We start from the raw sequence: 27,683 nt of genomic DNA, 5'->3' as shown, positions 1-27,683 counted from the left end.
CCCGAGGATGGGGGTCCCAGTCCCCTGGGCAATGCCGGTCTCTGCACGCCGGGGTAGGGTCTCTGCCCGGCGCCGGTCCCAGCATCCCGGGTGGGGTCTCCCGCCCGGTCCCGGTCCTGGTCCGATCACCCCGGTGTGGGGGTCCTGGTCCCGGTCCCGGGGCAGTGACGGTGCCATCACCCGGGTGTGGGGGTCCCGGTCCCGGGGCAGTGACGGTGCCATCACCCCGCTGTGGGCTCCCGCCCCCGGGGCATTCCCGCGCGGTCCCGCTCCCGGTGCCCGCTGCCGGTGCCGGCTCCCCCCGCCCCTCCCGGCCCGGCCCCATCCGCGGGCGGTGCCGGTTTCCCGTCGCCGCGGCCCCCCCCGCGGCCCGCCCTGCGCTGCCCCCGCCGCCCCCCGCCGCTGCCTTGTCCGGGCGGCGCGGGGGGAGGCGCCGGGAGAGGCGCCGCGCTCCCGCCGCGGGCGCACGGCGGAGCCGCTCCGCGCCCCGCGCCGCCGCTGGGCCATGCCCGGGAGCCCGGGGGCTCGGCGGCCCCGCGCTGCGCCTCCGCGGGGGCCCGGCGCGCCGCGGGCCGCGGGGGCATGAGGCGCCGAGCGCGGAGAGCGGCGGCGGGCGGCGGCGCCGGCCCTTCCCCTGCGAGCCGCCGCCGTAGGATGAAGCAGCATGAGGATGTGTGACAGAGGCGTCCAGATGCTCATCACCACGGTGGGAGCCTTCGCAGCCTTCAGCCTGATGACCATCGCCGTGGGCACCGACTACTGGCTCTACTCGCGCGGCGTGTGCAGGACTAAGTCCACGAGCGACAACGACACGAGCCGCAAGAACGAGGAGGTGATGACCCACTCGGGGCTCTGGAGGACGTGCTGCCTGGAAGGTACCGAAACACCCCCAAAACCCATCCCCGGCCCTGCCCACAAGTACTTCGGGGGGGGTGTCCCGGGACCCCCAGCCTCAAAGCCGGACCCTGGCGGGTGGAACACGGGGGGGCTCGGCCGTGGCACCGCCGCGGGGGGCTCTGAACGCGGGGTCCCTCCGTGCCAGGGGACCGGCGCTGTCCGCGGGGACCGGCGCTGTGCATCCTCCCTGGGAGGCGGGAGCCTCAGGCTGGGGACCGCGGGTCCCTCCCGGCCCCTGGCGCTGTTTAAACGCGAAGCACTCGGGGGGCAGAGCCCCTCAGATCTCCCCTGCCGGGGCTCTGCAGGGGCCACGTCCCCGTTGCGGGGCACCCGCCGCACCCCGGATCTTCACAGCTGAGCCCCCAGCCAGAGCCGGCCCTTCCCCTCCCAACAGCAGAGCGGGGCAGGCTGCACTGATGCTGCTGCCCCACTGCAACGTGTCCCTAGGGGACTGCACCCCACAGCCAGGCACCTATCTCCCCACTTCACCCCATTGCTTCACTCCAGGCCATGCTCTGGGGGCAGTTTTGCCCCAGAGCTTCTGGTTGAGATGATGTGAGCAACAACAGGCTGTGCTTGAGCATGAGCTTGGCTGGAGCCAGGTCCTGGTGGTACCTGCGCAGCAAAACCAGGCTGGTGGGATCGCACTGGGCCATAACTTTTATAATCAGCAGCAGCAGTTGGTGTCCTGTGCAGGGGGGGGACCGTCCCTGCTGTCCTGCGGGCCCCGGAGCGATGCCTCCGACGGTGGGGGCAGCGAGCCGCGGCACGGAGCTGCTTCCTCCACATTGGAAAGTTCTCGGTGAGTCACAGCCAGGGATGCAGAAATACCCGGTCTGGTCCTGGTGCTCGGTCCTAAGCCCCATGAAGTCAGTCAGAGCTTTCTCACTGATTCAAGGGGGGTTTGGATCATGCTCTAATTCCATAATAAATAATTTGAGATAATCTGTCAGCCCTCTTGGGCTGAGGGAGCCAAGGAGGCAGCAGGCAGGGCTGGGAGAGATGGGATCGCTGGAAGCAATGAGTGATTTCCAAAATCCTCGGGGTTGCTAGCTGCATTTCTTTTTCACAGCGAATGCTTTATGTTTCCCTCCTGCAATAAATCACTGCTCGGGAAGGAGCCGGGGAGGCCCTGCTCTTCTGGGCACAGCACACTCAGAAAGGGCTCAGCGGTGCCATGGCACAGCTCAGCACTGATTCACCCCAAGCATGTGCTGGCCATGGGGCTCATCATTCCCAGTCCCTGGACTGGCACTGTGGGAGCAGGGTGGCTCTGCCCGGGGCTGTACCGGTGCTGCTTGGCCATACCCATGGCACAGTTGAGGCCTGGCTCCGGACACAGGCTCTGTCATTCCCTGTGTGTGCAGGAGCGTGCGGGTGGGTGATGGAGCTGGGGGTGAGCAACAGGGCTGTGGGTGGGTGACAGGGATGCAGAGGAGCGATGGGTGATGGAGCGGCAGGAGCATGCAGCACCGAGCGAGCTCAGTCCCATCAGTGCTTGGGGTGAGCACAAGGAGCTGCTGTGGGGCTGCAGGGACGTAGTGAGGATGCTCATCACCCTCTGGAATTTTGCTGGGGAAAGGCACCGGTGTTGGTGTCTCACAGGCTGTTAACTGATGCGACGCTGGGAAGGGAAAACTTCCACATCCGAGCTGTGCAGAGCTCATGTGTGCTCTGTGCTGGTGCTGCTGGGGGGGGCTGAGGTCCCCCAAGCTGAGGATCAGTGCTCTCTGCACTGGGGGCTGCTCTGTGTGCTGAGCCCCTGCACCCTTTCCCATGCAGCAGGACCTGCGTGCTTCCTGCTGCCAGGCTCTGCCTGTCTGCTTTCCATGCACTCTCTGAATCTGGCTTGAAAGATGGACAAAGGTAGCACTTGATCACCCTGGGCTAGGACTGAGCAGGGTCAGTGGGAAGGGCGGGTTCTCCTGCGGTGCAGAGGATGCTCTGAGCAGTGAGCTGTGCTCTCTGCCCCTCGGGATGCACCTCAGCCTTGAACTTCCCACTGCTAACAGGGGTTTCATGTGTGTGGGGATGGAGGCACCAAGAGCGAGCCCCAGCCGCTGGCCTGGCGGGATGCATGGATGGGTACTGAGGTGACGGGCACAGCGCTGCTGCACGCTCCGTCGCAGCTGCTCGCTCAGCCCGTGTCAGTCACACACACGGCGCCTGCGCTGGAGCCGATGGCACAGAGCACGTGAGCACCGGAGCCGGTAGCACCGAGCGGATAAATCCTGAATGAAGCCATCGCAGAGCAATGGAGAGACCGTCACCGGAGAACAAGGATCAGGGGGGATGTGGGACCTGGAGCCTTGTGGGTGCTCCTGGGCTGTTGTGATGGGAGAGCCCCTGCTCCAAACTGCAGCGTTTCAGTTCTGATCATCACCTGTACGGTGTGTGAATACTCAGTGTATGTCACCCGGTGCTTCTGCTCGAACAGAGCCAGTGTTTGCTGCTGTGTCTGTCCCCTGTGGCTGTTTATTGTCAGTCCTTGTCCCCTGTGACTTCCTTGTTAATAGGAAAGGTAGGGAAGCGCATGGCACTTCAGGGAAAAAGCTCATGTTGGGAAATAGCTGCTTTGGTTTGTGCTGTTTCTAGGAAAGGAAAACAACTTCTGCTTTCATCAAGTTAATTAAATTCAGCATGGTTAAAGGCAGGGAGCCTCCTTGTCCTCCCTGCTGCATGGTACCCACTGGGACTGGCTCTGTGGCATCATGCGGATCTGAACCAGGCAGAGGTAGCAGGAGGATTTGTACAGGGCTGCTTGAAATCCTATATTTTAGGGGATATTTCCAACCCTGGCAGTGTTCAAGGCCAGGTTGGACACAGGGGCTTGGAGCAAGCTGCTCCAGTGGAAGGGGTCCCTGCCCGTGGCAGGGGTTGGAACTGGGTGAGCTTTAAGGTCCTTTGCAGCCCAAACCTTTCCATCTTTCTGTGATTCTATGAAATAGTGCCTGGCATTTAAGTCGCACATAGCCACAAAAGCTGGTTTTCCTTCTTTCTTCATGCTGTTGGTCTGGTTGTACCCCAGCCCCCTTAGCTACAGCATCTCACAGGAAGCTCCCACACATGGGGTCCACCACAACCAGCAGCCCCTTCTGTGCTGCCCAGTGCCAGGGTGTCATCTCCTACCCCCAAACTGCAGCTTGCTCTCCTAGTCTTGGACTTGGCTGCATAAAAGGGCCATCACTGAATGAGTCCATGGTACCAACCCACCTCCATCACCCCCCAGTATTGCACTCAGTCTTTTCTCTGCCATTTGTCTCTTTTACCAGCAATTATTCCATGTTTTCTTTAAGACCCTTATAAAGACATTGCCACAGTTCAGCACTACCCTGGTAGCAGGCAATTTGTGTAGAAATATCCCATCGGATGACAAGGTACAATCCCTGCAATCTGCCTCCCAGTCCCTTTAATAAAGCACTGTTGATTCTGCATAATACCAGTCTTTTTCCTATTTCAGGAGAGCTAAATCAAATACCCTGTGGAACTCTAAACATATTATGTTACTGATTTCCTTTATCAACTGGATTTGTAACCGTATCAGGAAACATGTGAGGAGTTTGATGAGTCTGTTTTCCACACGGATGTTTGACATTTATCTCCTCATTGGGGTCCTCCTGCTGCTCACCCATGGGCGATGCTGCTCCTACCACTGCCCAGCGCCACCACTCATGGCATTAAACCAGCTCATCCCTTCCTCTAGAAATCCAACAGAGTGCCAAGGTTTATTAAGCTCCATTTTAGGCCTTCAGACACCTTCTCGGCCTATTCTCTGAGCAATCCTGGGAGAGAGTTCTCCAGCCTGACCAGATTCATGTCTGCACTTCATGTCGCTGTTCAGCATCCTTGCCAGCTCCTGCAGGAATACAGGAGCCTGTTTGTCTCCAAGTACAGAACAGGAGTAGCTGATGAATAAATAATTGTGTGTCACTTCTGCTTCATGACTGACAGCTGCACTGTCATGATCTGGAGGTGGTTTACAGCGGCAGTGAAGCTGGGACTACAGCTGGCTGGAGAATTCCTCCTTGCTTTGCTTAAACGTTTTGGTGGCAGGTTCGTTTCAGCTGATCCCAGTAGCTTCTCTTATCAGCTGTGTACGTGTCCTGACTGCTACTTCCAAAGCCAAGAGCGCTGGTTTTAACTTTCTAATTACATTTTCAGTTCCCTTTCAGCAGGTCTGAAGGATGCTCAGGGTACCCCTTGCTCCCGGGTACCACTCCTGCTTCTTCATTTCCATTTCCCCCCAGCTGGTTTTGTCCATGGCTGCTTTTGGCTCTGCTGGGCTGGTTCGCAGTGAAGGCGTTAAACTGAGCTGGAAGCAGCTGCCCCTGGACCGCCACCAGCTCTTCCCCCGCTTCCAGCTCCTCTCAGTCCTTCCAAGCAGAGCATTTCCCCAAGGTGACAGCAATATTGTTTCTGTTAGAAAGTTATTATCTTTAATTTTTAAACGCGCCAAGCAAATGTCCCTGAGATTGCAATCATCCATGATCGAGCACTTTTGCTCACCACTCATTATAGGTGGGTATTTAAGGAGCTGCTCATCCTGTTCCTCTGTCTGGTTGGCGTCTGTAATAGATTCTCATCAACAGCCCGATGTGCAGTCCAACACTTCTGCACGGCGCTTGTGGTCCAGGCGCTGTGGCGGGGTCTCTGCGGTGCTCCGTACGCAGCCATCCTGCTTTCCCTGGCTGGCAGCACAGCTCTGTCCCAGGGATGCTCACCAGCTCCGTCACGGCTCAAGGGGACGATGCCATGCTGACATGGGTGGCATGGATGGGGGCTGCTGGCATGGGCTGGAGGTGGTGGAGTGGGGGATAGGATGGGTCTATGACAGCATGGAAGGTTTGGGCAGATGAATAGGGAGGGGTTATTTGCTCTTCATGTTGTAAGAGCTAAGAGGCATTGTGTTAACTCATGTGATAGGAAGCAGACAATGGAGGCATCTGAGATAGACTAGGATCATAGAATAGAATGGTTTGGGTTGGAAGGGACCTTAAAGCTCATCCATCTCCAAGTGGGGACGCCTTCCACTGGAGCAGCTTGCTCCAAGCCCCTGTGTCCAACCTGGCCTTGAGCACTGCCAGGGATGGCGCAGCCACAGCTTCTCTGGGCACCCTGTGCCAGCACCTCAGCACCTTCACAGGGAAGAGCTTCTGCCTAAGAGCTCAGCTCAGTCTCCCCTCACCTTGGTGGAGGATGTACTGGATAAGCTTTAATTCCTGTCCTGTAACACAGCCTGCAATGAGGTTAGCTGGACCCTCGCTCTGCTCCAGACCCATGTTCCTGTGGCATGTGGCCAGACGTTAAGAGCCACAAGAACCCTTCTGGACAGAGAGGGGTCCCGGGCCGCTGCCAGCCGGCACTGTGCCTTTGGAACATGTTGCTGTTGGGAAGGTGTCCGGGGAGGAGCCGTGTGCTCAAAGCTCTGCTTTGAGAAGCCCTCACTTCAAACAGGGGGTGCAGAACTCACCCTCCTGGGATGCTGCAGTGTTAATGTGGACACAATTCCCGTCTTCTGGAGTGGGGTGGAGAGCTGGCTCCCACACTGCCTGCGAGCAGCACGTGATGAGTAAAATGTGTGCTGTGAACAGCTCAGAAACAGGCATTTTATTGCTGCATAGGCGTGGTGCAGAGCCTGTCATCTCAAGAGCTGTTAGTGGTTAATAGAGGTGGAAGTCTGCATCTGAATGAGGATCAAGTGGGTTTTTTTCCCATGCAAGGTCACTACCTCCATTACGGCTGTGGATAATTAGTGTTGGCTAACGAACCCTGGTGCTGGGGCTGGCACTGGGACCGCAGCCGTGTGCTGGGGGAGGATACCCATGGATCGATCCCGGATCCTCCAGTCCCCAGGGAGGTGCCAGTGGATGACGTTTGCTGAGAGCAGCCAGGGAGCGGGGACTGATGCTTGGCTCCGCTGCTGAGTTACGTGGCACTTGGTAAATCACTTCCCTTCCCTCTACTTGAGTTTTGCCTTTTGTCGTGTGAGGCCGTGCGGGTTCTGATACAGTTCCAGGCAGGCACACAGCACTGTTATCATTGGTCATAGGGTAAAGCCCCCGCTCTGCCCACCAGCACATCCTGTTGGACCTTGCTGTCCAGGTAGCAGCCTGGTTGTGGAGCCCTGTGATGCTTTCAGCAGCCCATGCTGTCTCGGATGAGGTGGGGTGAGGCAGCCGGAGCATTAAACTTGCTCTCGGTGGCTGCTTTGCACATGGATTTCACCATGGGGTATTTTTAATGGACACAACGAGCACTTCATAAATGGACATTGAGCTCCTTTTCCATAATTGCTCTGAAAATGTTGTAAATGTGCTAAACCTGAAGGACAGGGGGTCTCTCAGACACTGCCCAAGGGGCCACACGTGGCAGGGGGTTAGTCCCTGCCTCCCTTTGCCAGCCTCTGGCTGACTCATGGCCCTGCACTGCCGGGATGCAGATGCAACCTATCCATGGTCATTGATGCACATCAGTGCTGTAGGTGCTGGGGGTGAGTTAGTCAAAGACATTGAGGGGAAAGGTTCCCACTCCGAATCACCCCGAAGCACCCACAGGGAGACAGGGAGTGAACAGGGCTGTGCATTTAGAGTGGGTTTTCTCCATATGCCTGTGATGCTGGAGGAACCAGGGAGGGCTCCCGCTGCCCTGCTCCCCTGCAGCTCTGCTACAGCCTCTAAAACTCACTTCCAAATGGCACTTGGAAGCAGACTCCTTGAGGATGGTGTTTGCATTCTGGGTTAGCTCTCGGTGTGGAGAGGGTGGCTTCACCTCCCTTCCGAAAGGTCCATGGCTTTGCTTGTCTCACCTTGCAGAAATCATTTGCACGCTGGGTGAGTGCATTTGACAGGCTTGAAAATACCAGGATTTTTCACAGTCATCGAGGGGAGAGGCAGGAGGAACGCTTGTGGCTGCTGGATGGGTGATGCAGCATGAGGATTTCCTCACATACTGCCTGCTCCTTATCTCCTGACACCACAATCCATGGACAAACCCGGTGCTGTCGGGCTGCAGAGGATGCTCTGCCATTCCCATGTCAGGCTCTTTGGAGATGTGTTGTTCTGTTATACAAACAGATCCATAAGGAAATGCCAGGGCAGGTGGGGGACTGCAGAAAGACAGCGTGGGAGAAGCCATCCCCTTGCTGCCATCCCCTTGCAGCCATCCGCTCGCTGCCATCCCCTTGCAGCCATCCGCTCGCTGCCATCCCCTTGCTGCCATCCCCTTGCAGCCATCCGCTCGCTGCCATCCCCTTGCTGCCATCCCCTTGTAGCCATCCCTTCGCTGCCATCCCCTTGCTGCCATCCCCTCACTGCCATCCCCTTGCAGCCATCCCCTCACTGCCATCCCCTTGCTGCCATCCCCTTGCTGCCATCCCTTTGCTGCCATCCCACCCTCCTGGCTGGGCACTTTGTGCACTTGCTTTATGCCAAGTGGTTTGCATGGAAGGAGGAGGATCAGGCTGGGACAGAAGCTGGAAGAAGGGCCCCAGGGTGGACATAGGGAGTAGGGGGGATGTATGACATCCCCCCCCCCCAGCCTTTCGGTGTGCTGGGTGCCCATGGGGTGTTGGCTTTGGCAAGAATACACCCTATGGGACTCAGGCAGTGACAAGCAATAACAAAAGTCATTGTTTGAGGGTGACATTTGTGTTTGTGCTTCTCGAATGCTCACATTTCCAATGTCACTGTTTGGTAATTGTCCTCTAATTATACCTTTACTCTATGGAGTCACAAGGGGAGGGAAAAGCAGCCCCCAGAGAGGTTCCAACAAGCAGCTACCCTTTTAATGTGCTCCTGATTTTAGCTTATTGAAATCAGCATTGGCTTATGCTGCGGCACCTTCATTGAGGTGCCCATGTCCTGCAGAGCTGCCCCAGGTCCCGTGGGTGGTACTTGCCTCCTCTTGGAGAGGATGAGCAGAGAGAGCAGAAGCTCTTCAGGACAGGCTGGCTGGTGCTTGGCTGGATGTTAAAGACCAACTTACAGTTCTTTTCCCAGCTGTCAGAGTGCTCTGATGCATCAGCATCATCGGTTGCATCACACCGTGTCATTGCGTGAGCGATTGCAAGGCGCTGTGACAGTCACCGGCTGCCTTCCCCCGGGGCTGACGCCGAGCCCGGGGCTGCTTTAGTGCCTGGGAAAGGTCACTGTCACTTTGGGAGACAGCCCAAGACCTCACATTGGCTTTTCCTGCCATTTGGAAGCCTCTTGCAGCCCCGAGGCTCCTTCCTTCTGTGCCTGGAGAGTCTCCTGTTCCTCTGCATGCTTTAGCCGAGGGTGACAGTGTTTCCTCTACGTTAGTCTTTGGCCTTTCCTCCAATGTGGAATGCTGGAGAAGGACAGGAGTGATTCGGCCTTTGGTAGGAAGTAGAAGAGCTGCAGCCTGAGGTGTGAGACCTCCGAGCCTGGGTGAGAAGAGGGAAGCAGGCTGTCTGCTTGTCACCAAGCAAAGTGTGTTCCAGCAAGAGCACAGGATGGCAGTGAGGCCGGGGGAAGCCGTAGTGCATCTTAAATAGCTTTATATCATAAGAATAGATTAAAATAATATCTACTCTGCATATTGCCCCAACCCTATTTCCAGCGCTGTTGTGGGAAGCACGGGAGCTGCTGGTCCCCACTCCCAGGCAGCACCAGCAGCTTGGTCCTTTGGGACAGAAGCATCCCCACAGCCAAATGCGGTTCCCCACTGAAGGGTTCTGTGTGGCTTTCCTGCCTGTCCCAGCTCGCTGGTGAATGGAGTGATGAATGTGACATCTCCTCCACCTTCAGCTGTGCTCCCGCAGCACGGGAGTATCTTGGAAGCAGCCCATGTCTTAAGCAGAGGCTTTACAGGCTAACAGGTTCAGTCCCTTGGCTAGCAGTGATGCGCGTTGTCAGTGTGGACACATCTCCCCTCGGAGGATGAGGAGAAGCCCCCCGGAAGCAGCACCAGAGCACCCCATTGGCCCTCGGGAGCTCTGTTCCTCTGGCCCCGGGTTTCGTGGTGCTGAGCCCCGGCGGCAGCGCGGCGCTGGCAGCGCTTCGGGCCGCTGCACCAGCACCTCCCGCGCAGAGCCTATTTCCAGGGCTGTGAATTCCCGGCTCCGCGCGGCTCCAGCTGAGCACCCAAAATGAGCAGACGCTTGTGATCTGCACCCCCACCGCCCATCTGCACACCGGGGACAGCGTCACCGGCCCCAGCAGGAGCCCCTGCAGCCGCTCAGATGCTCCGGTGCTGCCGGGACCGAGCTGGAGCCTGTGGAGGGGGAATTGCTCCTTCTTGGCAGCAGGAGAGGTGGACGAGGCCGGGGCTGCACACTGAGCACTGACCGTGGCTAATGAATAGACTGGGGCACAGTGTCCCAAGGGAGCTGCGGAGGTGGGAGTGGGATGGGAAGTGATATGGTAGCAAACACCCAGCAAATACAGTAACTCAGCATACATAGGCTGGTCCCAGGCTGCCCCATCCCCACCGCCCAGCCCTCAGAGTGCTTTTCATCATCTCCTTCAGCCAAAAGGAGATGCTGGAGCATCCTCCAGGTGTGTGCCATGAGCATTAATGAAGGTGGAGCTGCTGAGCTGCAGCTGGGCCAGAGCCATTAAAGGGCTGGGAGGAGGTGCAGTGAGGGCTGAGCAGCGCTGAGAGTGAAATGATGGACCCTGAGCTGGAAACTTGTGAGCAGACCCGCAGGGGAAGCACCAGGTAGGTGATGGGGGAGCCGGGGCAGTGCAGGGGCAGCCACTGTGGTTTCTGTGTGCCTGGGGGACTCCAATGCTTCTAGCAGGCACAAACCCCCAGCTCACTGTGCTCTGCTGTTCTGAAAGCTGATGGCAAAGCATCAGGCTTCAACAGCAGCAGGATGGGCTCTTCTGTGTGGTTTAATGTGGAAAAGGAAGATGATGGAAAGCCTGGGCCTCTGCTGCCCATCCATCTCACGGTCCTTTATGCTTCTGGAGTTAATGCATCAAAGTGTTCTGTGCTCTCAGTCAGATTTGGGAGCTGGGCAAAGGTGAGGCTTGGTTATAGCCAAGGTAATGGTATGAGGGGCTCAGGGGCAGTTTGCACAGGTCTGATCCATCTGAAAGTGGAGCAGGTTTGTAGCTGGGAGTGCGGTTCTGTTCTCTGCCTAAGGGTGGCTGGAGCTGAGCCTGCAGGGCTGGGGCTGTGGCACAGGCAGGGGAAAGGAGAGCATTAGATACAGGAGTCCCATGTGCTGCTGTGGGCAGGGCAGTGCTTAAGAGCCCAAGGAAGCTGGTTCCAGTGTGTTTGGTCTTTTGGTGCTGTGAAATCCCAAGGCGTTGGGTGATGGACAGGATGCACTCTCCTCCTGTATCTGCCCTTGCAGCTGCCCCACACAGGGAGTGCACTGCCTGCACAGTGTTTCCAATGGCAAAGCCCTCCCAAAGGCATTGGGGCAGAGCGAGGGCTGCAGCATGGAAACTGCTGTGGGGACCATGAGATGCTGCGAGGCCTGGAGCAGCTCTGCTCTGGAGCCAGGCTGAGAGAGCTGGGCTGGGGCAGCCTGGAGAAGAGAAGGCTCCTGAAGGGGAGACCTTAGAGCAGCTCCAGTGCCTAAAGGGGCTGCAGGAAACCTGGAGAGGGGCTTGGGACAAGGGCCTGTAGGGACAGGACAAGGGGAATGGCTTGAACCTGCCCGAGGGGAGACTGAGCTGAGCTCTTAGGCAGAAGCTCTTCCCTGTGAGGGTGCTGAGGCGCTGGTGCAGGGTGCCCAGAGAAGCTGTGGCTGCCCCATCCCTGGCAGTGCTCAAGGCCAGGTTGGACACAGGGGTTTGGAGCAAGCTGCTCCAGTGGAAGGTGTCCCTTCCCGTGGCAGGGGTTGGAGCTGGAGGAGCTTTAAGGTCCCTTCCAACCCAAACCGGTCTGGCATTCTGTGATAACTTCTGGAAAGCTTACCCGGGCGTAGGTAGGCATCTTTTATTTATCAGGCAAGGTTTGCATTGCTCACTCCCTCCCCAGCCTGGTCCTCTCCTAATGCTCAGTCTATAGCACAGTCCCTTCTTGTTCTCCCAAAAAAGCCAAGAGTGAAACTACGGTGCTACTCTCGAATATCGCTTCTCCCCATCTGGGGCGTTGGAAGCAGCTTCCCGGGGCTCTCTTCCCCTCCCGCAGATGGTGAGGAGGCGGCTCTGCCTCCCGGCAGCAACGAGCTAAATCCGTCCATGCTGGATGTGCTCCGGTCCTTGGGATAGCGCCCGGGGCTGCGCCGGACCCCGACCCCCGGGATGAGCCCAGTGCTGGAGATGGGGAGCCGGTGGCTGCAGGTAGCCAGCATCCTCCTCCCGCAGCAGCAAACATGCAGCACGGTGCCCACTGAATTCCCTGAAATAAATCGGCTTTGATGGATCGAGTCCCTTTCAGCGCATCAACTGAAAACTTCAAATATTTATATCGTTAGGGAGATGCGACAGAAATACACATACATAAAAAGGCAGGTGCTTGAGTGGCAGTCACGTATCTGAAGTTCAAATACCTCCAGATCAGGGCTATGAGAGAGGGAGAACAAAATGAATACCTCTCCTTTCCAAGGAGCCTCCTCCCAGCCTGAACGTGCTTCCAAGATCGACTCTGCAGCTCCAGAGACTATCGCTGAGCTGGAAGTAGGAAGCTCTCGCCCCGCTTGTGGCCTGTCGGAAGCATCGGGTTGGGAGGTGCTGTGCTCTGCTCCGCTCTGCCATGCCTTCCCGTGGCTGCGGTAAATGGGTTTATTTGTGAAGAGCCTCCTTTCAGCAGTGACCTTTTTAACGCCTTGTGGGGTGCTCGCAGGTGCACAATTGCCTTTTGGCAATGGGCTCGTCCCACTGGAGCTCTGCCAGTGCTTCCCAGGCCCTTCCATGTGTTTTTAGCCCTGATACTCTGTGCTGTGGGGGTCCTTTGGGAAAGGATTTGCTTTCCAAAGCCCTCAGTGCGATTCAGAGTGCTGGGCTCGGGCTGTGTGGAGGGGCTCGCTGGCCAGCCAGGCTCCTCATGGCACCTCTGGAGCCTCTTGGAACCCTCCCTGCTTCCATAAACAACTTCCTGGGAATGTGGACAGTGGAATTGGTGACACATTGGAGCATCTGCTTCACCTTGAAATAGGGAATACAACTCCGAAGCTGTTATTCCAGGCTGCTGTGCATCAAAGCACAAGGTTAGCTCCTTTGGCTGACAAGCTTATCATCCCCTGCTTGCTGCTGGGCTGCCCAAGCCTTGCCTGTGTGCTCACCCTCACCAACACACCCTCACCAGCACTCCCACAGCCTGCTGGTGGTTGCACCAAAACAAATTTGGTGACCACAGCCTGTCAACACCATCCATGGCCTATCCCCTTGCTCTGAGTCCCGCCTTGTGGCATCAGATACCAGCCAGGGCACTGGGGTCAGAGCATGCTGGAGCACAGGCCATCACCATCCTCATCCTCCTCAGCAACATCCTGGTGAGGTTTTAGGTTTTAGGCATTGCTGTTAGTTGCTCTGTTGGCTCCTCCAGTGCATCTCTTTAAGCTTTGGGCTGTGAATGTGCTGAATATGAAATGCCACGGTTGTAATAACAGTTATTTAACATTGCTCAGTCCCGTGACTAACGCTGGTGCCATTTGCGCTGGGTAACGGGCGGCTGCGTTGCTCCTGTGGTTGTTCATCCTCATGCAGCGCGGAAAGATGTTTTGATGGGTTTCTACTGTTTGTTTGTGTCCTCTCTCAGTGTTCCACAGTTCCTAGCTGCTGATTTATATTCAGAGTTATGAATATCTCCTTTCTTCCTTTTGCTGGCTATGTTTGTATTTTTATAGCTGTTTACCTATTAGCCAGGCAGTCTTTCAACAGATGCAAACTCCTGATGCGGCTGTGAGTTTTGGGGTGAAACACTTAAATCATTCTCTATTCACAGTCATGCCTTTATGCTTAAAGCCATTCTCTGAAGTGATTTGCCTTATAAGTGTTTTCTGCTCTGTGAGTCGACTTCTCAAAGCATCCAGAATGTATGTTGGTGCCTGGGACTTGCCTCTGTTTGCCCATAAGAAGCGTAATCAAGTCATGATTGCTTGGACTTGAGCAGCAACTAGTTCTTAATTCTGTGATCCATTCCCCTTCAGCTGTCAACACGGAGTCTAAAATAGCACTCCCCTGTGCTGGGCGCTTCAGAGCGATGAAATTGTCATTTCTAGGGTTTTAGCAATTCCGAGGATGTTTTAATACTGGTGAAGTGAAACCTCCGGCTTCCTGGCGTAATGCAGCTTTTGCTCCTACTTATGATAAATAAGTGGTTATGCAGCCCCGGGGATGATCTGGCCCTGGCATGGCTCTGGAGCAGCACCAGAGCATCCTATACCTATGCGTTACCATTGTCTGAATTAGCAGCACTTGTTTAACCAGAGAATCCCAGGTTATTACAATCTTGATCCTGGTTTTTCCCATCTGGTCCCTTCTGGGTTGTTCTGTCACCAGTTTTCAGTGTTCTGCCCATATCTCAGTGTGAGTCAAACGCACTCCAGTAAATGAGTCTAGGTCCTTCTGTGAATTATGCCAGCTCAGGTGTGCAGGCACTGAAAGGCTGCCTTGGGCTTGCTTGGTGAGGTTTGTCCTCACCATCTTCATGCTGTGCTGGAGGAGGGCTCGGGTCTCCCCTGCTTCCTCCATCCTCTTTCTGCTGGTTTAATGCTGACCACAGCTGTGAGGCTGTGACTGCTGGAGCAGTGACCTCTGGCCCCAGAGGTGGGTTTGGGATCAGCACAGCTGTGTGTGAGGCTCACTGACACAACCCTTGTGCTGGAGAGGCTGCGGAGACTGAAGATGGATCCTGTCAACAGGAAACTTCAGTTATCCCACAGGCTGCAGAAGCAGCACCCAGAGATGCGGTGCAGAAATGGGAGCTGCAGACACTGTGAATGATGCTTTCTGGAGGAGCTGGTCCATGCTCTGGCAAGGGACACAACTTGAGTCCTGCATCCCACGTCCGTGCTGTTATTTAGCGATCAGAGTGGGCTGATGAGGAACGATGGCTGCAAATGTGATGGAGCCAGGCTGGGGAGACACCGGCAGTGAAGAAGACCGAAAAACCCATTACAGTGAAAGAGCAGAGGAGGGAAAAGGCATCATTTGATGTATGGAAGTTGTGGACACAAAGAGAAACAGAAAAGGGCCTGAATTTCGACAAATTAAATGAGGAGCTGTTATAACAGAGGCAGAAATGATCGTGAAGGGCAAATTGCTGAAGGCATCAAAAGCAATAAAAGAGTCTTTACTCTCAAACAGTCCCTGGCTGCTGTAGGATGGGTGCCTGGCAGGCAGCCATGGCTCAGGGAGCATCAGCTCTGCTTTCCAAATGGGCACAGAGCTCCATGCTATGGGACAGACCCACTTCCCTATGTCCTGTCAGCAAAAAGCGTTGTGATCCAGGAATCTCCTGGGGCTGAGCTGCCTGCCCCTGCTACTGAAGGCAGCCCCTTCCCAGGAGCTCCTCACCCAACCCAAATGGGTCTGAAATGTTCATTAAAGGAAGGAGAGGGGGGATCCTGCCCATCTGTGGCCGTACCTCAAGCACGGGGACGCTCCTGCCCCATCTCTTCCCATCAGTGTCTCCAGGCAGGCGAACAAGCTAATGATAAAGATCATTATTTTTGTTAATTACTAGGATTGTATTAATTTAAAGGGATAAACTCAATCAGGGAAGCTCATTAATTTCTGCCACATGGCTTATTTACGCTGATTCTGGCTGCTCCGGCGCTCATTTCACTGTCATAGGAATGTCAATTACCTTCTGAAATCAAAATCAATGTTTATTCACTGCTAAAGATAAAACATGGGACGGTTTCCTTTGGCACGCTGATGTGTGCTCCTCCCCAGCCCGATCCCAGGCTCTTGGTGTTGGCAATGTGCTGGCCACCCTGGGCACTGCGTTTGCCGCAGCCCATGTGCCCTCCTTCCTGGGAAAGCCCAGCATCTTCCTGGCAGCATTTCCCTGCCATGAGCTCCAGGGATGTGGAAGGATGGAGGGAGGGAGGAAACCCAGGGGGAGACCCCAGGAGGCAGCTCCAGTGCATTACCTGATTACATTTTGTAATGAGAAAACCGAAGCTAAACCCTTTGAGCAGAACGCTGGAAATTACCCATCATTTCCAAACTTTTTTCCTTCCTCCTCTATTATTCAGAATTGTTTTGCTTCTCTGAAGTGCCTTGTGTAGGTTGCACCAACCCCCCAGGTTCCAGAACGGGAGATGATGAGTCACTGTCAAAAATGGAGATTTTTTTTCCCTTCTTTTCCCCCCTTTCAGCAGTGCTGAAGAGTCAGGTCTGTGACACACACCGAGCACCAGCATCTCCCTACCGAAAACGGGCAGGAGCTCCCGGTCCAGCCTGGTGCGAGCGCCTGCGCTGTGCCCATGCTGTGTGGGGATGCCCAGTGTGGAGCTGGGTGCTGCTCCCCCCTGGTGCTGAGCTGCTGGGTGCACGGGGGGGCAGTTCTTGCACTGCTGTGTGTGTGTTCACACTGGCCTCACACCAGCACCACGGAGCCCCCCTCTGCCACCTCCTCGCTGTTGTGCGCCTTCCATTTACTTGGGTTTTTTCCACTGGTTCCTTTTTTTCCCTGCAAGAGGGAAAAAGCCCTTCAGGAAAGGCAGATCTGTGTAGGAGACTGCTCAGACACAAGCCACCATCGCAGGGAGGGGGAGAGGGTGTGAAGTGGAGATGGAGCCACGTTGTGCCAGGACCCCGGTGGGAAGCTGGTGTAGGGCTGCTGGAGCGGTGGGGATGTGCTGGGGGAGAACCTAGGAGGGGGATTCAATCTGCTGGCAGGACCCCAGCATCCATCCCAACAGGAGAGAGCTATTAGTTATAGAGTAACACAGAGCAGGGGGCTCTTCTAACAAGTGCACAGGTTTTGCCTTAATTGAGCACTCTCCAGTGAAGTTTGAAGCAGACAGATGTGTGTGGTGGCAGCTTGTGGTCTGAAGAGCGATGAAACTGATTTGATGGAGAGGATGGGTTGCTTGCCTGGCTCCCAAAGGTTTTCCTGGCTTTGGGAGGAGAGCAGAGCCCTTCCCAAGGCTTCCACACTGGGCAGCATCCTTGGCTTGAGCAGCCCTTCCAGCTGGGTTGCTCTGGGATGAGCCAAGCCCTGCACAGTGGCATCTGGTCTCCAGATGATGGTTGGGTCTAATGTGGACCTGAAACCCCACAGCTTCACAATAGCACACCAGGGACTTTATGCAAAGAGCCTCAGGATCCCTTGCAGAGCGTGAAGCTGGGGAAGGGAAGGAATAAAGATGAATTTCTTTCCATCTCTCCAAGCATCTGGGAGGTGGGTGGGAGGTAAAAAAAGATGAGCCCTGAAGTTTTAATTCCTTGGAGATATTTAGGTATCTTGCTCTTGTTACTCAAGGGAGTGCAGAGCCTGAGCATCTCCTGAGGATGTGCCGCAGGCTCGTCCCCAGCGCTTGCCAGCAAAGCCTGGACCTCTGGGTCTCCAAACACTATTAATTTTGAGAGGACTTGCACCATCATGGCCCCACCACTGCCTCCAAACAGATTTGCCATGACAGGGTCTCCTTAGGAAGGCCATTACCGTAAACCACAGCTTGGGATATAAATCACTTGAATTTATTGGGCAGCGTGGACTGCTGAGGGCTGAAACGTGACCTTGCCCCAGGACTTCTCCTGCCTGAGCCAAGCAACGTGAGGAATTGGGTTCTTGCTTTGGAAGGATTTAGCTCCTCTCCCCCAGCCCGAGCCTGTTTGCTCACTGAGCAGTAACAAGCAGAACAGTCCCTGGAAAACTGTTTCACTGGATGAGGAGTAATGGGATTTTAAAGCCATAACTGGGGCTCTTCAGTGTTCTGGCTCTCGGGTTAGGATTCATGTCCTTAGCCATATTTTCACCACCATGAGGCGTGCGCTTCCCTCAACCCCCTCCCTGGGGAAAAGGGATTTGAGAAGAGAAAGGCCTGAGATGAGATCAGTTAATTGCCTTTGCATCCTGCACTAAATGCAGCACAGAGAGTTTGGACGTGGACGTACAAATGAGCCAAAGCAGCAGCGACAAATCCGTGCGGAAGGCAGCCCGTGTCCGGGAGCAGGAACCAGCGTTAGTCACGTTATTTAATGCACAGCACGGGGATGCTCTGATCCAGTGGGATGAGAGGGATCGAAGAATCCTGCAGAGCCAGGGGATGAAAGCAGCCCTGCGGGAGGGGAAGGGAGCATGCCTTAACACATCCTGCATTCACTGCTTTAGTGATATGAGTTCATCTCATCCAAATTCAATCTGATGTTAGCTAAAGGCTGCAGTGAGCCCGGAGCCATCAGGCAGGGACACCCTGCAGGCACTGTGCAGCTGATGATCCCATTGCCACGCAGGTGCTTACAGGCAGGAAATGCCCTGGAAGATTTGCCAAGTGGAGAGGGCTTCCCTGCAGAGCTTGGGTTAAAGTGGCTCCATTCACTCGAGAGCTCGAGCTGATGATCACTGAGGCTGGTGCAGGGCACGTATGGATGCTGCTCTGGCTTATAGCCACTGCAAAGGACAAGCTTGGTTGCTCCATGGGGAAGGTGCTGGAGCTGCACCTGCAGCCATGGGATGGTCAGGAGCTGCTCAGCTCAGGAGGTTTTAATCCAGCCTGGGCAGCACAGTGGGTGCTTGAAGGACATTCTTGTCCTGGCCGGCATCAGTGCCCCTGCTGCAGGGGCTGGCAGTGGTGTTGGCTATGGGAGAGCACCAGGGCAGCAGCTTATTGACTGCCTTGTGTGCTGGATGTGCCCATGTGTTCTGGAGGAGGGGATGGGCAGGTCTGGCTGCTTAGGATGGAAACAGTGAAGGGAGAAGCTGTCATGTCCCGTACTGGGGTGGGCGAGGGGAGGCAGCGCCGATGGAACAAGGCTCCCATCACACTCCTGTTTCCCAGCTCTGGAGCGGCTGTGGGCAGAGAGAGGAGCCTCAGCACTGGCAAAGGGGATGGAGTCTGTACGGCATGAGCTGCTCTGGGTGCTGTGCCCAGGCCAGGAGCTCATGGCTCAGTGATGACAAAGGGGTATGGAGCCACCAAGGTATCAGCAGAGGCTGAGCCAAGAGCATCTTGTGCTGGAGCTCACAGCCACAACCTTGGTTCTGGAGGGGGAGCAGGAGATCCGGCACTGCCTCTGCCTTGAGTCCTTGCTAAGAAAGCATGGGCAGAGGAAGGAGGCTCTGGAGATGAGGACTGGGGCAAAACCCACCTCCTTTATGCCTGTGATAACTGTTTTACAGCTGCTTCACCAGGGCCCAGCTGTGAGGCCAGCGTAGGAAAGGCAGTGCTGCATCCACTGCTGCTGCTGTCTGGAGGCTGAGGTTGTGCCTTGGGGTGCAAGTGGCAGGGCCCCATCCTCAGGGAGCATTTTGGGGGTCAGGGGATGCTTTCTGTGGTTTAAGCCTTGTTGTGGTACTTGTTTGGAGGCTGGGAAGTTGTGTGTCAGGTGACTCAGCAGTTGCCATGGCGACGAGCATCAGTTAATGAACAGAGGGAGTAAAGGATCCAAAACAAATGTCAGAGCGTGAAATACATGCTGTGGAGCCGGGCGGGCAGTGGGGCTGTCCCCTCCCTGCATGGGGCTGCACTGCATGGGCTTGGGGTCCTTCTGCCTTTGGGGACCAAGCAGGGAAGCAGCAACACTGAGAAAGGCACTTGATTTCATCTAGTTCATAAGGCCAGGTTGGATACAGGGGCTTGGAGCAAGCTGCTCCAGTAGAAGGTGTCCCTGCCTGTGGCAAGGGTTGGAGCTGGATGATCTTAAGGTCCCTTCAACACAAACCATTCCATGATTTTGATATTTATTTTCTCCCATCCCATTTCTGTTGCAAAGGAAGCGTTTTCCTGGGACAAGCAGGGCTGAAGGAAGGTGAGAGGTTGCAGATGCTGATGAGACAGCGTGGATGCAGTATAGCTCTGTGCGGTCCTGGCTGCAGCAGGGAGGGAGGGATGTGCCTGCACTGATGGAGCAGGGGGTGTTTGCATCGGAACAGGACATCCACTGCACTCACAGGGATCTCCTGCTCCAGGGCTCGCCCTTTCCCTCACATCAGTTTTATCTTGGGTGCTGTGTATGACAGAAGTGAGGATGTGGGGCTCCTTGGCCTGCTGCTGCTCAGGGCAGGGGGGGATATGGGTCCGTCCGCACAGCCCAGTGCTGGGTTTCAGTGTGGGCTCAGCAGCACAGGGAGCTCTGAGAGCTTCTGAGCTCCAGCCCAAGATCACCCAACCCCCACCCCAACACCAACAAAAACCCCAACCAACAAACCCCCCAAACCCAACCCCCCCACACACACCCAAAAACCCCCCAGTATCCTCACTTGTGCGCTGTGCTGATGGGCTCACACATGACGCCGAGTCTCCTCTCACTAATCAGATAAGGAATGGTGGTCCCACGACCCAGGAGGCTGCTGCAGAGGGATACGGTGCCATGTCCTGCATGCTGACAACAGCTCTGCAGACATGCCAAGTGGGAGAGGGTGGATCCGTCCCACCACAGCAGTTGTGCCTTGGGATGCTGGGGTGTGTTGGGGTGCTGTGGGTCAGCACAGCCCCACTCTGTTCCCGATGGCTGGAGAGCAAAGGGACAGATGTGGGACACAGCTGTGGGGTGTGCGGGGCAGAGCCCTGCTGGCAGGTACCAAGGAGAGGAGGAGGATGATGATGATGAAGAGGAGGAGGATGGGCTGTGCTGTGCAGCTGCCATCCTCACCGTGCCCGCTGCCTCCCCAGCCCCATTCGTGGTGCTGGTTTTCAGCCTCCCCTTCACCCGCAGTTCCCAAAGCAACGAGAGCAGGCGGCTCTCCCTCGATGCCGTGTCTCCCTCTTGGATGACAGCTTCCCACCTCCAGAGCTTCATCTCCAGGCTGTAATTGATGCCTGTCACGATGCTCAGCTCCCCCGAGCCCGGAGCCGGGGTGCAGAGCAGCAGCATGCTGCCATGTGGGACACCGAGCCAGCTGGCTCCTGCATGGAGCCCTGTCCTTGGCTCCTGCCGGGTCCCATAGGAGAAGGGACAGACCCAGCATGACCTGACCATGTGCTCAGGTGAGGGGCTGCCCTTCCTCTGTTTAGACACTGCAGGGGTTCCTTCACGTCACCCTGCCCCTTTGCACTGCAGAGAAGTCTCGCTCCGTGCCTCAGTTTCCCCATGTATAGCACTGAGGACAGCATCGCGCCTGCTCCTGCATTACCTTTTTCAGCTTGCTCTGGAGAAGGCAGATCCATGAATCCCGCAGTCACCCTGGACCCTGAGGAGCTGTGTTCCCATCCCTCACCATGGCACGAGCCAAGCTCTGAGCCATCCCCAGCAGACACCGAGCGCAGTACATGGGGCCTTGGCAGGCTGCGGTGAGGAGCAGGCTCACAGCATCCGCAGGAGGTGATGGCTGCATCCATCACAACAGATCCGTGCGTGCAACTGGGCAGAGCCAGGACTTCCTTCATTAGTTTTTAATGCCTTTAATTTCTCCCTGCCTGTCCAGCACGGACCAGGCTGCTGGGGCTGCGGGATGCATGAGCAGAAGAGGCAAGAGCCCGTTCACAGCCAGTCCCATGAGCCCATCTGAAGCCCAAGGCTCTCCCCTGCCCTGGACACAGCCATTCTGCCCCATTCACACCCCAAATCTGTGTTTTGCAGCATGGAGCTGAGTCCACAGGACATCACTCACTGGAGCCTGCCTCGTCCTTGGCTTTTCCTTGGCTTTTCCCTCCCGTGGCACAATTGCATGGCTTTGGCCCAGGAGAGAGCTGAGCCCAAAAGCGCAGCGAGCAGAAAGCCAAAGCAAACAGGCGGGTGCTTGAAGATGAAATGTGTTTGGTTTGCTTCAGTGGCAGGGAGGGGGAAACAAAAAAACACATGGGAAAAGAGCCTTTTTCTCCCCCAAAAACTCAGTGGGAGGCCAGCAGATGCCAGAGCATCTGCCTCCATCCCCAGGCCTTACAATCAGTGCTGCCGGTGCCCACCACAGTGGGGATGCTCTCGCCCCCAATCCGGAGCTGCATCGTGGGGACCCATGAGCAGGAGAAGGGAGCTGGCTCATCCATGGCCATGCATGGGGCTGCTATGGGGGACGTGTGGCTGATGTAGGCTACAGACTGCTCATCAGGGTGACCTTCTGCTGGCTCTGGCTCTGCCCAGCAGCGGTGTTCCGGGCAGGAAGCAGCGCTGGGAAGCGGCAGGAAGGGTGAGCAGGATGGGAACTCTTTGTAAGTCATTTAAATGACTCATCTGTGCCTCCAAAATAATCTCATCTCGGAAGTGGAGCTGCGGCCCAGATGTTCCTTGAGCAAACGTGCTGAGGCTCCTCGTCCATGCCCTGCCCTTGTGGGTCAGCAGGAAATCCAAGCTGCTCCTTTGTGCTGCCAAGGAGCCAGGCTGGGAGGGCCAGGCTGGTCACTCAGTGCCGCAGTGCTGGGGCAGGGGATGTGCTGGATCAGCCACCCCGGGGCTGTTGGTGTCCCAGCAGGATTTATGTGATTGCATGATCCTGACGTCCCAAAGGAGCCCCCGGTGCAGCTGAATAAGGTGTTGGTCAGACCCGAAGGATGGGAGGGTTATTCACATCTCATTGACTTGCTGCCAGAACTGAAGGGGTTTGCCTGGGTGCTGGTAAGTGCATGCCCTGCTTCACCTCCCCTTCACCACACTGATGGAGCATGGAGGGGCTCTGGTGGGGGATGCCGGGGGACCAGGGCAGTTTGGGCCTCTCCTCCCAGCTCATCAGGAGTGTTGATGTAGGGCTCATTGTGGGGTATCAACGTGTAGCCCCACTGGAGGGCACTGGGGGTGCAGGAGCATCCTGGCACCAAACTGTCCCTGGGGAGCAGTGCGTGTGGTTGCGCATGCAGCAGCTCCTGCCAGCACAGAGGGGTGTGAGGGTTTCCTGCTCGTGTCTCCACAGGCACCTTCCGAGGCGTGTGCAAGAAAATCGACCACTTCCCCGAGGATGCTGATTACGAGCAAGACACGGCCGAGTACCTGCTCCGTGAGTCTGCTTCCCGGGGGCGCGATGGGGCTGCGCAATGGGGCTGTGCGATGGGGCTGCGCAATGGGGCTGTGCAATGGGACCACGTGCGCTCCATAGGGACCCAGTCCCCACCACGCAGAGCTTAACCCCGCAGCTCCCTCCCGCTGCAGGATGCTGATGGGCTGCAGCCCTCCATGCTCCCCGCATGGCAGCGGTGACCCTCTGGGTTAGCCGAGCGTGGCCACGTCACGCTGCAGTGGCAGCGCTAATGGCACAGTTGTCTGGCAGTGGGTCCCAGCAGCAGCAGCACAGCCAGAGCTTGTTGGGGCACGAGGGATGCGGGGGAACAAGGCAGGTCCTTGGTGCAGCACCACAGGGTGTGTGTTCCTGGTTGTTCCCTGAGGCTGGGTTTGCTGGTGCTTACTGGGAGAGCACAGGGAGCATCTGACGTGTGCTCTGCCAGCAGGAGCCAAGCAGGGAGATGGAGCCGGAACAGAGCTGGATGATCCAGTGGGAAGAGCAGGGTCCTCCTGTCCTGGCATCCTGCAGGACCCACAGGGGTTTTGATGGGGGAGTTGGGTATGGGGTGAGGCTGACCCTGCAGGGAAGAGGCACTGTCCCTGAGCACTTTGCTGCACTGAGGTGCAGGTTGACAGAGGCTGGGCACAGATGACACACACCCTGATAGGCAAAGCAACAGGGATGTGCGCTGCCTGGCACGCTGGCAAATACACACACATGTGAGCATGGCAAAAGGCTCGTTTAACCCCCAAATTACCAAACAAGAGCACAGGGCAGCCTCGCAGCATTGGCATCGCTGGGTGCTCTGAGCTGTTGGAGCAAGGAGGGATCCTGAGGGGCAGAGACCCCCGATCCCATCACCCTGTGTTCAGCGCAGGGCCCAGCAGCAGCCCCTGCCTGACCCAGCTGCTGCCCATCCCGATGCTGCTCTGAATTCCCATTCCCCAGAGCCGTAGGGCTCCATCAGCTCTGCTCACCCGTCTGAGGGGGGAATGAACTCAATGGAGCTGGTTTGCAGTTTTGGTAGATCAGCGTTAAAGTTCTCCCACCCCCTCCCACATTTAACATTAAAAGTCTATTTTAAAGCCCCAGAATGGCATTTTAATGGGGCTTCTCTGTATTCCTGTGCTTTTAATAAAGGCCCTAAGAGGGGGATGAGAGCCCAAACCAAGGCACAGTGTATTTTCGGTGCAGCAGGTAGAGTTCTGCTGCATTCGTTACTCTTTACTGTCATTTTGGAAGCTGAACTTCTGAGAGACCATGTAAAGAAGCCCATTCTGTGTGGGGCTCAATGAGTGACTCCCAAGCGTGCAGAGCCAGGCACTGCTGGAGTTAATCCCATGGGAGTGGAGCCCAGCACAGGAGCCATCGCATTGCATGTGATGGGCTCTGGGTCTTGGGCTTTTTGTTCATTTTGGTGATGTTTCTCCCTATACCAGAAAATGACTTTTTGATGACTTCTTAGGTGCGTTAGTTTGTAAATTCTTGACTTTCAAAGCAGCTGAGACCATTCAGGGAACCAAGAAACTGGGTCCTGACCCTTGTGGCTGGTGGTGCTGGTCTGTGCCAGCCTGGTGATGCCTGGGGGTTCTGCAATCCCACACTCGAGTCAGTGCCACCCATGTCACCACCCATGGGTGGTGTGTTTGGCAATGGGAAGGTGAATTGCTCGTGCTGAGTGTGTGACACCACCCGAAGAGAGAATTCCTTCAATTTCCTATGAGGATAAAGAAAGAAATTGAGTGTTTAAGGTGGTTTTGTGACAGGAGGCCTGAATCATTGGGTTTGCAGGGCTGCTGCTGGGCTCCAGGGCAGCTTGGGGACAAGCAGAGGATCCATAGCAGGGACTGTGTCTGCCCACCCCTCGTGGCAGTAACCAAGTGGGGCACTGCAGTGATGCTTTCCCTTCCCTCTCCCTGTCCCGCAGGCGCAGTGCGAGCCTCCAGCATCTTCCCCATCCTCAGCGTGGGTCTGTTGTTCTTCGGGGGCCTCTGCGTGGCGGCCAGCGAGTTCTACAAGAGCAAACACAACGTCATCCTCAGCGCCGGCATCTTCTTCGTCTCTGCAGGTAGGAGCTGCCTGGCGGGGTCGGGAGCGGGCAGCTCTTCCAGCGTGCTGGAAGCATGGGAGGACCTGGGGGAGCCAGGGATGGGCCGTGGGTCCTCCCAGGGCTTTGTGAGCAGTCCTGTCCCATAGATAAACCCTCACTGCAGGGGAAACCCAGCAGAGGTTTCTGGTGCATGGCCACGAAGCTGCACAGCACTTTAAGCATATACTGGGTTCTCCCCAGTGGTCCTCATGTGGGTGCTGCAGCCCAGGAGGGGCTCCCATAGCGTAACCCAGCCCTGGGCAGGTTTTGGGGGCTCTACCCTCCATCACCCCAAGCAGCAGTTGTAGGACCAGGGAAGGGCAGGCGCTGCACTGGCAGCAGGCACAGAGGATGCTGCAGTCCTGCAAGGAAAACCGTTGCCTTGGGAGGCCGTTCCTTATGGATTACTCATTCCTCAGTGCGCTGTTCCCCAACGCTTCCACTGATTATCGCATGACAATGTCTTTGTCTCAAGGAACTGCTCTATTTTGTGTATTTCCTCCCCCCACAAAGGGACAAATTGCTCTCCTTCTTTCGGCTGGCAGGAGCTGCTGATGCAGATGAGAAAACAACAGAAAGAACATAATCGATTCATTAAGTAAATCCAGGAATCCATCAGCTGCTCCCCAGCCCCGGTGCTGCTGGCAGTGCAAAAACTGCCCTGATCCCAAATAAAGCCCTTGGGCTCCATCACAGATGAGAAGAGATGGAGCCTTTCCTTCTTCCCTGCATTCCCAGGGCCATGCCAAGCTCAGTTCAGTCTATAGGGATCCCCTCCTTGCCCCATCGGTTGGCTCTGCTCAGGCCACAGCCCCAGCTCTTGAAATGTCCCTTTTCTAAACAAATCAGTGGTTGTTTTTCCTTCAATATATGTGAATATACGTGAATATGTATGTGGCTGTATCTGTACATGGGGATGGCAGCAGAGGTCAGTGAAGGGGTTTGGTCCTAGTGTGCTGGCAGAGGGGTTGGTGCCCCATGGGGATGCAGCCATCATCCCCAGCACCCTTCCTGCTCCACTGGGGTCCTCTGTCCCTCTCCTGCCACTCAGACAAGCTCCTTTCCCTCTCATCCTCCCCTGAAGGTCTCAGCAACATCATCGGGATTATCGTCTACATCTCGGCCAACGCGGGGGACCCGGGGCAGAGTGACTCCAAGAAGAGCTACTCCTACGGCTGGTCCTTCTACTTCGGAGCCCTGTCCTTCATCATCGCCGAGATGGTGGGGGTGATCGCCGTGCACATGTACATCGAGAAGCACCGCCAGATCCGCGCCAAGTCCCACTCGGAGCTGCTGAAGAAGTCGGCCTTCACCCGCCTCCCGCCCTACAGGTACCGCTTCCGCCGGCGGTCCAGCTCCCGCTCCACCGAGCCGCGGTCCCGGGACATGTCGCCCGTCAGCAAGGGCTTCAGCACCATCCCCTCCACCGACATCTCCATGTTCACCCTCTCCAGGGATCCCTCCAAGGTCACCATGGGGACGCTGCTCAACTCGGAGCGGGACCATGGGTTTTTACAGGTCCATAACTCCATCCCCAAAGAGTTCAAGGAGTCTTTGCACAACAACCCGGCCAACAGACGAACCACGCCGGTGTGAGGCGGGCAGGGGCGTCCCGCCGGGCTGCATGGCATCCTCCTCGTGGCGGTCTAACCCCTGAAACCCCGGTTCTAAGGACAAACCCAGGTGGCTCCCCATGTCCCCACCGCGGGGCTGGTTTGTCACTGCTCAAACACCACTGGCCAGGCCGGGCCACTGCACCCACAGTGGGACCGGGACCCCCTCCCCGGCGGGGGGGGCCATGGTGCCCCTGCAGACTGAGCGGGGCTCCCAACGCCACCCGGGACCGTGGCTTCCCGAGGTGTCCATCGTTAATGTTGATCATAGCCGCAGTGTTACCTTAGCTGTATGTCCCATGGAAATGCTGGCGATAGCCCTGTCTGTGAGATTCCTTAAATCCGGTAGTGACGCTCGAGCGAAACCGCCTGGAAGTCCGGAGTTTGAAGCACTGAGTCGGTGCCGTAGCGAGTGCTCGTGTTGCGAACCCCCTTCCCCTGTCGTGCTGGATGGAGTGCTCGGGCTGGGTTTCCCTCTGGCGTTTCGTGCATGCATTAAATAGCTTGGAATTCAATTTTGTCATGTCGGGTTGGAAGAAACATCCTTTGGCAATTTTCTGTGGTCTTGAAAGGGCTTCTTTCGTTCCTTCCTTCCTTCCTTCTTTCCTTTTTTCTTCCTTTGGTGCATTCAGGCCATGAAAGGACTCAGGAGCAGAATTCCTCCAATGACTGGTAGCAACTAGCCAGCGTTCAATTAACCTCTCATGTTGCAAGGAAATTAATTAATTCCCTAAAATTAATCCACGGTCACCGATTACTGTCTGGGCACAAGCAAGGAGGCATCACTTGCCCCGGTGGTACCGAAGGAGAAGCAGGGTGGGTGGCTCGGCTCGGGCTGCGTGCGATGCTGTACGAGTCTGTAATGCCTGGGAGATCAATGAGCAAAGCAACAATAAAACCGTCCAGTTTGGCAAGCAAGTCACGGAGCAGGTCACGCTCACCCAGGTCACACTGACCCTGCTGCAGGGCATCACGCGCTGTGTCCTATGGGTACTTCATGGCAGCCCTCCTGGCAGCCCTCGGCCTCTGCTGTGGTTGTGTGCGGTGCTCGGGGGTCTGCGGGTGCAGTCCCTGCCCTGGTTTGGGCTGTGGGGTGAGGAGGGGTGGGGCATCGCAGG

General features: G+C 56.4%; 2 protein-coding genes across 2 annotated transcripts in view; one reads left to right on the top strand and one right to left on the bottom strand.

The window, feature by feature from the left end:
• Positions 1-27,683, bottom strand: part of PALB2 (partner and localizer of BRCA2) — a 168,884-nt gene that overhangs the window by 93 nt on the left and 141,108 nt on the right. The window lies entirely within an intron of this gene.
• Positions 568-27,483, top strand: CACNG3 (calcium voltage-gated channel auxiliary subunit gamma 3). Its single transcript, XM_061349126.1, has 4 exons — positions 568-875; positions 22,777-22,860; positions 24,791-24,931; positions 26,037-27,483. Exons 1-4 carry the CDS (start codon positions 665-667, stop codon positions 26,546-26,548), a joined length of 948 nt encoding a protein of 315 aa, XP_061205110.1. The 5' UTR covers positions 568-664; the 3' UTR covers positions 26,549-27,483.

This window comes from Neopsephotus bourkii, unplaced genomic scaffold (assembly GCF_033783945.1).
Source record: "Neopsephotus bourkii isolate Nb327-2 ecotype Australia unplaced genomic scaffold, CSIRO-AGI_Nbou_v1 NB_384, whole genome shotgun sequence".
In the NCBI taxonomy this organism is placed as follows: domain Eukaryota; kingdom Metazoa; phylum Chordata; class Aves; order Psittaciformes; family Psittacidae; genus Neopsephotus; species Neopsephotus bourkii.
The sequence above is the reverse complement of the archived record's forward strand: the minus strand, read 5'-3'. Positions and strand labels throughout refer to the sequence as shown.